Source organism: Berghia stephanieae, chromosome 10, assembly GCF_034508935.2.
Source record: "Berghia stephanieae isolate SIO BIC M18660-M18661 chromosome 10, UCSD_Bste_1.3, whole genome shotgun sequence".
NCBI lineage: Eukaryota > Metazoa > Mollusca > Gastropoda > Nudibranchia > Aeolidiidae > Berghia > Berghia stephanieae.
In genome coordinates this window covers 39,273,934-39,286,844 of record NC_088369.1, presented here as the reverse complement: position 1 = coordinate 39,286,844, position 12,911 = coordinate 39,273,934, and the positions used below count along the sequence as shown (strand labels likewise).

At 37.6% G+C, this 12,911-nt stretch overlaps 1 protein-coding gene across 1 annotated transcript in view; it reads left to right on the top strand.

The window, feature by feature from the left end:
* Positions 1-12,911, top strand: part of LOC144981108 (uncharacterized) — a 109,976-nt gene that overhangs the window by 30,407 nt on the left and 66,658 nt on the right. The window contains exons 5-6 of the mRNA XM_078929237.1: positions 4,037-4,081; positions 7,395-7,457. Coding sequence (XP_078785363.1) covers positions 4,037-4,081; positions 7,395-7,457 — 108 coding nt within the window. The remainder of the gene's footprint in view (positions 1-4,036; positions 4,082-7,394; positions 7,458-12,911) is intronic.

The following is a 12,911-nucleotide window of genomic DNA, read 5'->3' as shown; positions in this document are numbered from 1 at the left end:
TGTCACCGGGTCTTTAACACTGAGCTGCTCTCTCTCCTGGCATTGCTTTTCCGTAGACTACGGATTAAATCTCTTCCATAATGCCGTTGTCTGTCGATGAGGATACATGAATGGTCCTGGAACAACGGGTTCAGCAATAATTTCGTTGAAATAATATGTCCCATTTTATGAATTTTAAAAGTTTTCGATATGTAGAGCTTTGAAGGCAGCTGTGCCTGAAGACGAAGAGTTAGACTTTATTCAAGCGACAAGGATGTTTTCTTGTTGTTGTTGTTCAATGTTTATTCTTTTTTTTTTTAATTAATTTGAATCTTCACATAGCGCAATATCCACAAAATGTGTGAAAATTGGATAGTAAAGTGTTCCAAGCCAACAACAACTCTTAGAATGTAGGACAAAAAGCGACGCGCTGTTACATTTCATCTCTCGACAGATGACGCTTTTATGGGTGAGGTGCTCATTTTACACCTGGGTGTAGTGAGGAAATGTGAATAAAGAGATCCCCCCCCCCAAGATTTAAAAATCGCACCGCCAACAATTTGGCTCGAACCGGGGCCCATGGAGTCCAAGACGAGTGTCTTACCTGTTGACCACAAAACCGCACATGTTCGTTTATCGTCTATCTGAAAAGCGGAAATTAGTCACTTCCTAAATGCAAGTCTCAACAAATGCGACACGAGATTGTATCAGAAATAAAATATTTATGAAAAGGTTATTTGAGCATGGCCATGGAATTTGACACCCTGTTCTATTGGGGAATCTGCACACGTTCTGTTTGTTTATATTGTATATAAACAAAAGGCAGGGGTGTTGTGCTTTTCTTCTGGATTGTGCGGTGCCTTAACGCCCCCATTTTACGTTTCTTAATCTGTCTGGCACTATTTATCAGCCTCATCACTGGGAAGTAGCTTTTATAATATTTCAATGTGTCAGATTTATAAAAAAAAAATATTCATACTCTACAAACCAATAAACCGTTGTCATTTTAGCCCGTCAAAATCAAAGCAACAATTTCTCCATGAAATTAATGCAAATAGTGGGAGAATCGTCATGCATTTTTTTTTTTTTTTTACATTGATACTGTGCGTTTAGCCAAAATGCTCACAACATCCGCCGGCCGGACTATTGCTCCAACACACAAAACTATGTGTAACCTTGAACGTTTATAGTCCGATTGATAGAATTTAGTGAGAATTACTCATAAATGGCTGGCTAAAAACCATTACAAGGAACTGAGTGACGTCAATTTCCTTCCTTTACCAACCTTCATGGTATGGTTTTTTTAACGCTAAAATGTAAACTTTACTTCTGTAAATTTCAAGCGACGGGCGTGGTTTGTATCTGGATTGGCCATATATTATAACAAGTTTATTGGACAAGAAAACGAATCATTATGTCATTCAAAGTAATAATTTCTCAACCTTCATCGTTGCAATGATTATTCTTCATAGGAAGAATAAGACCTCTATAGATCGTTTCCCATTACACAATTTTGATCTCTGTAAGGTAGGCGAATTTGCAATTCACAGGTGAATGAAACAGCTTTAGGTATATGACACGAACATAGGGTCAAAAACACGTTTAGATATGTTCAGAATGGAAAAATATAGAGAGCTCCGATTCCTCTTTTTGTGTGTGAGTGCATTCCTGTTGAATGCCGACATTTGAAATCAATGAAACATGTTAGGTGCACTTGGCTGACACGATATGAATGAGTATGGTTGATATTGGCACTAGAATTCGCTCAAAGTGAAACAACACATGTGCTCGCAATGAGCGATGGAGATTTTTCTACACATTGCATCAATTGGAACGATTTGTAAATAACTGACGTATTGCTGTTCCTTTCATACCATTAATTCTTTTGTTATCGTCCTTGTAGCCTGCCTAATTATTGCCCTTGTCTTTTATTTCACTGGTCTTGATTTGTGGGCGAGTAAGTTTCTATTTCACAAGTGTGCCAGTCCGCTGCGATTTACCTCTGGTCTCTAGTAAAATTAGTCCTTATTTTCTGACTGTTTCTTATGAAAGTGATTATAGATAATATGCGCTTGGCTAAGAAGCCCATAACATTGCCATCCGGAAGTATAACGGACCAACACACAAAACTGTGTGCATCCATTTACGTTTATTGTCGGGTTAATACAGTTCAGTGAGCATTACTCATAAACGCGGATGGCAAAAAACAATACCAAAGACCTGAGTGACGTCATCTTCGAACTCTCTATAGCATAAGATTGTCACAAGACCTGATAACTCCGCTTAAGCACGTTTAGACGTTAACAACTATTTAATCATCCAACTCTTTTTTCATGGTTTGTCATCTCGAGATATCATCGTCGTCGTCGTCATCATCATTATCACCTTCATATTCATCATCATCGTTTGTCGTGGGCGTTGTATGCATTTAAAGAAGTTAATGTATGATGTGGTAAGGGAGTGTAACATCACATGTGTCCTACCTATTCGAAATACGGAAATAAAACATACTTTTACAGGGATGGTCTGTCCTATCAAGCATCTGTTTTCTCGTAGGTGGCCATCTATAAACAAGTCTGAAATTAAGATATATGTATTAATGCAAGTAAACTTTATGTAAACATTCATGACTATGTCAATGTATCTTTAATCTGCCTGCACTTCGTGTTTTTTAAAAGTCTGTTTACTCGAGTTGTCACCACCAATTCAAACGATCGTAACGACCCCGTACCTACTACTTAGCTGTGCACTCATCCTATATACAATTAATTAGCTTTTTGAAGTGTCGACATTAATAGTCTGACAAGCATGTCGGAAGTCATCCGACGAAGAAGTTCCGAGTGGGCGTGTGTCTGCACTGTTTTAGGTACATGTTCCATGACATTCATATGGTATTCGCTCTAACCTGGTGTATTTGGATTGCGAGCTTCCTAGAATTTCTAGGGCTGCACCGTAGCTTAGACTGCAGCTTACACTGACAAAACGTCTATGTAGATATATTTAGACAACGAAAATTTTTTCGTCCCATTTACTAATTGAATGACACCGACCCATCAGAAATTTAAAAACCCGAGACTTCAAAGTAATGGGCGAGACATAAATGAATTCGAACAATTCAACCGTGACCACCCTCCCTCTTTCTCTGTGTATCCCCCAACCCCCACCCCCTTCTCTCTCTGTGTTTTTTTTCCCTCCTCCTCCTCCCCTCTTTGGTATAGATGGGTCTTAAATTAGTTGGCGCAATTCAACCACGTCCATCCTGCGCTTTCTAAACTCCCGAAACGATTGTCCAGCCATAGACGATTAGCCGTGCTGGCATGCGACGAGATAATGATAAAAGCAGCAGAGTTAGAAAGTAAGAAGGAAAATGTCTTTAAAAGAAACAGAAAATAACAAACAAGACCCCCAAATAACTTCATCAATTTACCGACAAGTTATGGGTGATTATGGGGCACGTGTATTTTTCTTTTCTTGAAAAGTCCACATAATTCGTACTCTGTCGATTCCGGAAGAAACGAAGCAAATACCCGACTTTCCAAGTTATATACCTGTTAAATGTATCTTTTCTCACGGTAGAAAAATCTGGCTTTAATTAATTCAACCCAGCCCTGGAATGTGCAGCCATGTTGTAAATTCTCATTCTCAGATATTGCTTTTCACTAATTTCTGTGCCTCTTATTCTCTTTCTCCGTTTTATCCCTTAAGATACACACACATTATAATGTGCACGCTTTCTGTTTTGTTTGTTAGTTAAACTTTAAAATGGCTGATTACATTATTTACTTTGCTTCACGGAGACAAAACATTCTTTTTTTCCCCTTTTTTTTCCATTTTAACCAGAATACGTATACGTTTACTTTGAAACCGATCCAATATGATGACCCCTGACCTGCCAAAATTTCTCTGAACCACCGATATCTTAGCTAGACAAGTCGAGGGTCATCTTATCGTTATCGATAGATTCATGAAGTTATCTGTCTTAGAGCACAGCAATTATATTCTGTGAAGCCATGGTACCAATTCACTTAATTTATTTTTAATCTTTTTATTCTTCCAGGGCAAGATGGGAACACCAGGTCACCCAGGAATTCACGGAATACCTGTGAGTCATTCATTTTAAAGATTATTTTTTTAAAACTTAGACCAATGCAAGTATAGTCCATAATTTGGTTTAAGTACCCATTTTATATATTAAGATAAGATATAATTTATTATATTCTAAAGATATTTCGTTTCTTTTTAATACTCTTTTACGTTTATGTTTAAATGATTATTTTGATGAATCCAAATTTATGTAAAACACAGGTGTTTATCTCTCAGAATGTTAAATGAAAGACGTCTAGTCTTTTTCTCGATTCATAATCGTTTCTATCGCTGTTCTGTCAAAACCCAACATGACCAAACTAATGTTATATTGACACACTTTATGCATTTCTGACTCAAGATAAGGGCTAAGTAGACAAACCCAGGGCGGAAATTATGATCAATTTCGTTCTCTCTCTCTCTCTCTCTCTCTCTCTCTCTCTCTCTCTCTCTCTCTCTCTCTCTCTCTCTCTCTCTCTCTCTGGCAAAACCGCTGAGTTTGCGGTTTTGAGTTTCTTTTAGTTTGCCATTTATTGTTTAGACACTACGTTTACTGCTCTTACCTTCGCATCTCAGGAGAGAAATTTGATGATAATGATACATACACCTAGTACACACCCGCTTACAGCCTTGTTAAAATAGCTCAGGTTCTTTTAGGGAGGGGGTTCGTTTGTTTATGTTGATTGATAAAGCTTAGGCGATTTGTGATATTATCGGGAAAAGAAAAAAATATTATTATTCCTACTAATAAGACTTTCCACCTTTGCTTTTAATAATTTAATAATTGAGCTTTACATAGCGCAATATCCACTAAATGTGATCAAAGTGCTTTATAAGGGGTCCCTGGTCAACAGCAACATTTAACATGTAGGACGGGACATGAGGCCTGTGAGGCGATATTACAATTTTTCGGACAAAGACAACGCTGTTATCGGCCAGGTACTCATTCTACACCTGAGTACGGTGAGAGAATGTGATTAAAGAGCCTTATCCAAGGACTCAACTATGCGCCGAGCGCGAGGCTCGAACCCAGGACCTTCCGATCCGAAAGCGAGTGCCATACCACTAGACCACATAGCTGCTTTTGAGGTTATAACATAATAATATGATTTGTTTTTTGTTTTTTTATTTTGAATTATAAGCATTCGAGCATTAGACAAAAGCAGTCATAATAATCAAACATTATATTGTTGGGATGGGGATTTTTCTTATTGGGTTAAAAAGATCCTGTTTTTGTTGTTATTCGAACTCAATATTGCTGTAATGGAGGAAATTTAAACATGGTTTTGACGCTAAATATTGAATGTAGTGTTTAACAATTTACAACACGTGTTACTTGTATATATGATTATATTGATGAGAATGAATACGGTATTATAAAGAGAGAAAAAAAGCTCAGCTGTCATGTTTGAGATCACTTGAAATTCACTTTCTTACGGTTCATCCTGAAATAATGTCAGATTGAGGCTCAACGAGTTGGTCTGAGTGCTCTTACAATAAAAAAAATAATTAAAATTGATCTTTTATAAAGCGCAATATCCACTAAACGTGCTCAACGCGCTTTACAAGGGGCCCCTAGCCAACAGCAATATGTAACATATAGGACGGGACAACACGCCAGTTAGGCGATATTACTTTTTTTTTCGGACAGATACAACGCTGTTAACGGCCAGGTACTCATTTTACACCTGAATACGGTGAGAGAATGTGAGTAAAGAGCCTTTTCCAAGGACTCAACTATGCGCTGAGCAAGGCAAGAACCCAGGAGCGAGCGTCATACCACTAGACCACATAGCCGCATAACAGTGAGACCATAACAATTTTGGCTGTCAGACTTGTAAACATGATTCGAGCAGTCTTTGACTCGTTAGGTATTCAGACAATGAAATTAAGAATGTTAATGTTATTTCTTCCACGCAACAAAAAGGCACTTATCCAGGTCATAAGATTTTCCCTAGATTAAACATAGGCTAAGGTAGAAGTTGGATTGAAACTGCAATCTCTAAGCTTTCAAGTGCGGGCACATTTCGCACATCTCAGCACGGTATAATCTACCATTTAGATCTAATGTGAGTAAAAAGCCTTCTCCAAGGACTCAACTATGCACCGAACGAGGCTCGAACCCAAGACCTTCCGATCCGAAAGCGAGTGTCATACCACTAGACCACATAGCCGCACAATTCGTTGCCAATGGCAGGTCTGGATTGAATTAGTCTGCTTTCTAAAGAAGGCATAGCCACATTCCTTCAATTAAAACCCGGAAGACGAGTCAATGTTAAAGTAAGGTAGGTAAGTTTAATTAATTAGCTAAAGGATGTTTGAACATGGCATTCACCAAGGCTAAACAACTTGAGGGGAATAATACATTGCTATATCCAAACTCGCATCATCGTGGGGTCTTCTTACTTTCCATTGTGGGCACGAAATTCTTCTCCACTCCCCCCCCCCCCCCCCCCCTCTCTCTCTCTCTCTCTCTCTCTCTCTCTCTCTCTCTCTCTCTCTCTCTCTCTCTCTCTGTGTGTGTGTGTGTGTGTGTGTGTGTGTGTGTGTGTGTCTCTCTGTTTTCCCTTTCCACGTTGCTCTCTGTCTTTAGCGTTATTCTGGATTGATATTGTTCGATTTTTTTTTCTTTTACTGATCCTTAGCTGAGAGGGACACAGTCAAATGTATAATATCTTTTTTGAGATACGATTTTTTTCTCCTTTTGAATAATCTCTTAAATGTGTATATATACTATAATAGGTATTAGTTTTGAATATAATATAATTTGTAAACATTTAATTGTATCCTTCGTAACGCGGGATCTTTTGCTTGTGCCTGGATGCGATTTTATGGTAATGTCAAAATAGGCACATCGTTGGATTGCTCGTGAAATCATTCTGTTCCCTATTTGACTATTTGAACCAGTCTCCTTTGTCTTGCTTTCATTTTGGTGCTTTTAACTTTAGATCTACACTTTTTCTTCTATCATATGTTTCTTTTTACTGGCGCTGAAATGACCTGATAGTGTTGCAAGCGCCGTAAAATCCCTAAAAACAAAAACAAACTCGCATCTTCAACGGATTAAGAGCCCACCTTGCTAAATCAAATCTTATTTAGACAATGAGTAATCTACCTTTTTTTGTTTTAATCTGTTAGGTACTTTGCATGTCAAGATAAGAGCTAAACTTTCGAAAACTTAAAATATCGCATCAAATTAATCAAACCATGATGAGTCATTGAAGAAAACTGGGTTTCTTAAAAATAGGATTAACTTAACTAGTTTTTTGAGTGAGCTCCTCGAATATCAGTATGATCATGAGATGAATGATTCATTATATTGTTATCTACAGGGAATCCCAGGACCCGCTGGACCCAGAGGACCCCCAGGTCTGGATGGATGCAATGGAACTCAGGTGAGTCATCGTTACCTCTACAAATCTCTCCCCATCCCCTACCTCTCTCTCTCTCTCTCTCTCTCTCTCTCTCTCTATATATATATATATATATATATATATATATATATATATATATATATATATATATATATATATATATATATTATATATATATATATATATATATATATATATATATATATGTATATATATATATAATATATATATATATATATATATATATATATATATAATATATGTATATACACACACACACACACACACACACACACACAGACCCACACACTAATACTCATACTCATCCACATTGCCTTTTCCTTGACATGTAGATGATCCGTATTTTTTTTCTTAAGCAGTGGCAAGTTCTTTCTTTGTCTCTTTAGACCTTTAACATTAGTGTTCTCTATGTGATCAAAAAATAGTTTCATTCATAATTTATCCGAATATAACCATAGATCTGACGGCGGATTTCACATAGAGAGAAGTGAAAGTAAAGCGATTCAGACGTCATTGGTGCCCGAGTAGGATCGCTATCACTGTTCTCAGTAAAGAACAGTTATTGAACTCTTTCCCTGTCGTAATTGGGTTAAGTCTGTTGATAAACCTTTGCCGAATTTCCAGTTGGCCTAAGTCCTGTTCCTTTGCCACTGTGTAGTTTTCTGTAGATATCGGCAAATGTTTTACTGATTTTTCGATACCCATTAAATCAATCCCTCAATCATTTGTTTTGACGTATCTGCATGCTCACAGGTCACCATCTGTTTGTAACCTAAATGTAAAAATGGTCAAATCTAGGCACGATTATAATATTTATTCAATTTTCCAACAATTTTCGGCTTTTAAAGAGTCGGGTTGATACGTTTGGAAATTAGCAATCATATAAACACGTCTAACTCTCTCCTTACCGATCATTTTCAATATTTTCCCAAAATGGCAGGCTTACCCAGCAGAAAAATTGATTCTTTAAACTCAAACAATCTCTACAAAACAACATATGTTCTTATTAATTAAACAAAGATCATTGTGATGTACAAAATAAATCTTAATAAGAGAATAAATGTATATTGTGTCGTAACAAATGTGGCGATTTTGCGCCAGGTGGTAAGGAGAGGGTTAAGAAGTGGTTTTTTTTTTCCTTTGCGACTTGATGGTATACCTTCGACTTTCAGGTAAGTAATTACTCTTTGTTTTATCACCAGTGAGTCCAATAAACTGTATCTGCTCTACATTGACATTTCATTACATCAGCCAAAACAATCTTTTCCTTGTAATATATCTATTGATTCAGATGACTTCAAATGAAACAAAAAATTAAAAATTTGAAACCTGAGGATGTATTACATTGATAAGTTGGGGAGGATGTTTACATTGATAATTTGGGGAGGATGCATTACATTGATAAATTGGGGAGGATGTATTACATTGATAAGTTGGTGGAGGATGTTTACATTGATATGTTGGGGAGGATGTATTACATTGATAAGTTGGGACCATCTTAATCTTTATATATATAAAGTAGAAGCTTTCTGAACAGAGTGAAAGAATACGTGTTGTCAGTGAACAAAAATATATTATGTTTTAGCCTCTTATATAGCTTTATGCGGCTTAAAAGGGTCGGGTATATTCTTATGCAGATGTCTTTGTATGACTTGCACTGACGACAAATTAAAAGGCAATGTTATTACATTAATGTCGAATGGTTAACGTCAGATTAATGTTATTCGATTAAGACTCAAGAATGTTTCTTGCATAAAAATTGCCAGGCCCCTAAAAACAGGTAGGTTTTATGTTAGGAAAAAAAATCTTTATAAAAATGCGATCTATGCTCCACAAACTGATCGAGTCAAACTGAGTGCCTGTTTTATCTTCAAAATATTATATTTGTTTCTCATAATATTGGCCAAATAACTTGTAACTCAATTATAGATTGATTAACATGACCCTAACGTTTTCAAAAAGACTATAGCGTCATGGTATATACTTTTAAAAAGCCAATATCTTCTTCTATTCGAGTATCCGGTTCGTGACTTTTTGACAAGTGTTGGGAATTATCGTAATCGATCAATATTTGTCGTTACGTTTTCCAAGTCAGGGTGAAAACGGGTTTTGTCATTATAAGACCGTTCAGCATGATATTTGCTTGCAACTTAATGCACGTTTATACGATTCGTGCTCAGGGGTAAAAAGGAAATAATTTACCTACAGTGGGGCTCGAATCCGGGTCTCCAAGTGTTAGAGCAATGCCTTGTCCACTCGTCCACCTCTCCCATTAAATAGATTGTAAACAATAGTATCCGAAAGATAATCTAACTTAGCAACTTCGGTTGTTTTCTTAAATCTATTTCAAGAAAGTAGACTTATCGTGTTATTAATCTTAAGTCAAAATTGCAAACAAACAAAATTCTATACTTAACGTTGATGTTGAAAGTCTAGGTCATTTTAATTTCTCTTTGCTTGCTGGTCGGACTCAAGACATTATCTGAAATCCAGATTGTAACAGAAAGTACATTTTTATGAGGGATATGAACGTCTTTAACACGTTTCTATACTATTGGACATGGCTTTAACAATAGGAGGGGATGAAAAAATGGACGCATTCCACATTGGTGGTATGCTCTTGGAATCTGCATCTGATCCCTATTTGTTCCCAGTTCCCCTATGTCTTACTTTTTATTGGGTGCTTTAATTGTAAGTCTAGAACTTTTTACTATCCCATTTTCTTCCTTTTTACTGGCGCTGATATAACCTAAATGTGTTGCAAGCGCCGTAAAACCCTTAAAAACAAAAACCATAGTAAACAAATGCAAAAGTTTTAAAGCTTACACAATCCTGCCAAAATAAGATATTAATATGTTTACAAAAATGCAGAGAGACGCCCACCTTATATCAAATTGTTATAACCTGATGAAAGTTATTTGTGATGTTTACAAATAAAGCCATGAACTAAATGCTAAAATCTACGAACTTCCTCGAGCCTACTAATCACATTTATTACAGCTTTAAAAAGTTTGTTTTTTTTAATACACGTTAAATTTTAATTCACAGTCAAATTCTTGAAGAAAAACGAGACATCGCACAAAGAATAACATTTCAGGGATTGATCACAAAACAAAGACTATGAGAAGCAAAATGGAAATTATGAGGCTTATAGACCAGACAAGCGCAAATCAAGAATTCATGTCTATTCCTAACTATGCATCTTCTCATAAAATTATCAGCCCATAGACGTGACGTAAACGTTTAGAGAAATATTATCGCAAAAGTGCAGTAAGTTCAACAAAATCCCCCATTTGCCCGAGGGTCACATTCGAACTCATCCACGTATGACTGTATGCGTCTTAGAATCCAGCCAGCGCTCATCGAGTCAATAACCTCTCAACCTTTGATCTCCTTCCGGTCCTATATTTAACAAGTAATAATCTCCAACCGTTCATTATCGTCATCATTTACACTTCATCACCCTGGTTTGTACGGTACGCATAGCTTGTAATTGATATTTTCTGTCCAGGAGAAAGAAGGTAGAGATCAAGATTCATCTGCCTACTCGTTTTTAATGTACGTTTTAGTTATGTAACCGAGAAGCCCGTCACAGTAAAGGTAATAGGCTTTTAACGAAATCGGGTCGAACGCCGAACCCGAACGCCGAACCCGAACGGATATAGCCTTCTCACGTGACCATGAACGAGATCTGGATAGTGAAGACTCTCAAGCGGTATGCAGCATCGGATCTAAGGTCACGTGATAGAGGATAGCTTGGGTTGCTGTTGGCTTGTGTTAGGGGAGGGGCAAGGTCAGTGTCATTCAATAGTATATAATTGTGCATGTGGCGCTCTATACAGAGAGAAAATTATAAATTGATTACGGGGGAAGGTGGGGGGAGGGGGGGGGGTTGACCCACAAACGATCGAGGTGTTGGGCTTCGGGTAGACCATGATACGAAATCAAAGAGAAAAGGCCGCTGGTACTTGGATGGTGGAAATGGTTGGGGGGGGGGGGGGGGGGTAGTGACAATCAGCATGGGATGTATATATTAACATTAATAATATAGGCAATAGATGACCAGGGATGTGTATTGTTTGTGTATTGTTTGTATATGTTTGTGTGTGTGTGTGTGTGTGTGCGCGCGCGCGCGTGTGTGTGTGTGTGAAAGGGATTACACAAAAACACCTTTCTCTGTAGCTTCCAAATGATTACGTATACGATAAATTTGAAACCCACATTGTTTGAATCAGCTCACTAATTAATTCCTGAGCCTTGAGATGGTGACGCAACTATTACATACAAGACCTTGCAGTCGAGACGGCAGGGCTTTTGGGTTACACAACCACTATTTACCCATCGGTCAGCGGTACTCTTTGATGTATACAACACTCACCGCCTTTACGCAAAGCCGCCTGCCCATAAATCAAGAGATGATCTCCTAACTGTTCACAAGCGAACTGTCAAACGAGCAATCGATGATTGGATAAGAATCTCAAGATCTCATATAATAAGGTAAGTTTTGGAGAGGTGATATCCCCCCACCCGTCATCAGACAGAACTTTCATTGCGTTATATCATATGAGCTCCGCCTCCTCTTTCTATTCGGGAGTGACGAGATTAGACGAGAGGACGCGAGAAAAAAAATGGTCACGTGTTGGGCAAGTCGTTCGTTAGGCGAGCTTCGGTGTCTAACTATAACTCCGTAATTTCACACTCATCTCCAACGGCTGATAGTCACGCCTTTAACGACGATCCTAAAAATTTTTTTCAAACAATAATTTCTCCCATTACTTATTTCATATTAACCACAGACCTAAACGTTTTCACCAAGAGGGTGGCAACAGCAATGCGAATAGGGCTTCTCATGGTGACAATGGTCAGGTCTATGGCAATATGCATATAGAAAATGGGAGAAGTGATTGTCTGGTCAAGCTAGACTAAACTCATTGTCGTCAAATCACGTGGATTCTTTTTTAATTTGATGGCCATGTGATTATCAACGAGGATAGGCAAATTCTTTCTGAAAACAGTTCCTGAACAACCCGACATGCTGGAAATGTTCAACTTTTTAAAGTCTAAAATAAACCCAATAGATTCCCTTTATTCACCTCCATAGAACTTGTTTCTTTTTCTTTAGTCTATGATATCCCATATATCAGTCACAGTGTTTTACCTACAATTGGGCTCGAATCCAGGCCTCCAAGTGTTAGAGCAATGCCTTGTCCACTCGGCCACCTCTCCTATTAAATAGATTGTAAACAATAGTACCCGAAAGGTAATCTGACTTAGCAACTTTGGTTGTTTTCTTGATCTCTTTGATGAGGTGACGTCATTGAACAGCTCAGGGGCTAGTATAGGATTGACGGTTTTTCTTGCCATGAAGTCACTACAAATCATTGTGCGATTTCGTCTAAAAGGATGTGCGAGAATTTACTTATTTTATTATTGCATATTATTATTATTCTAACG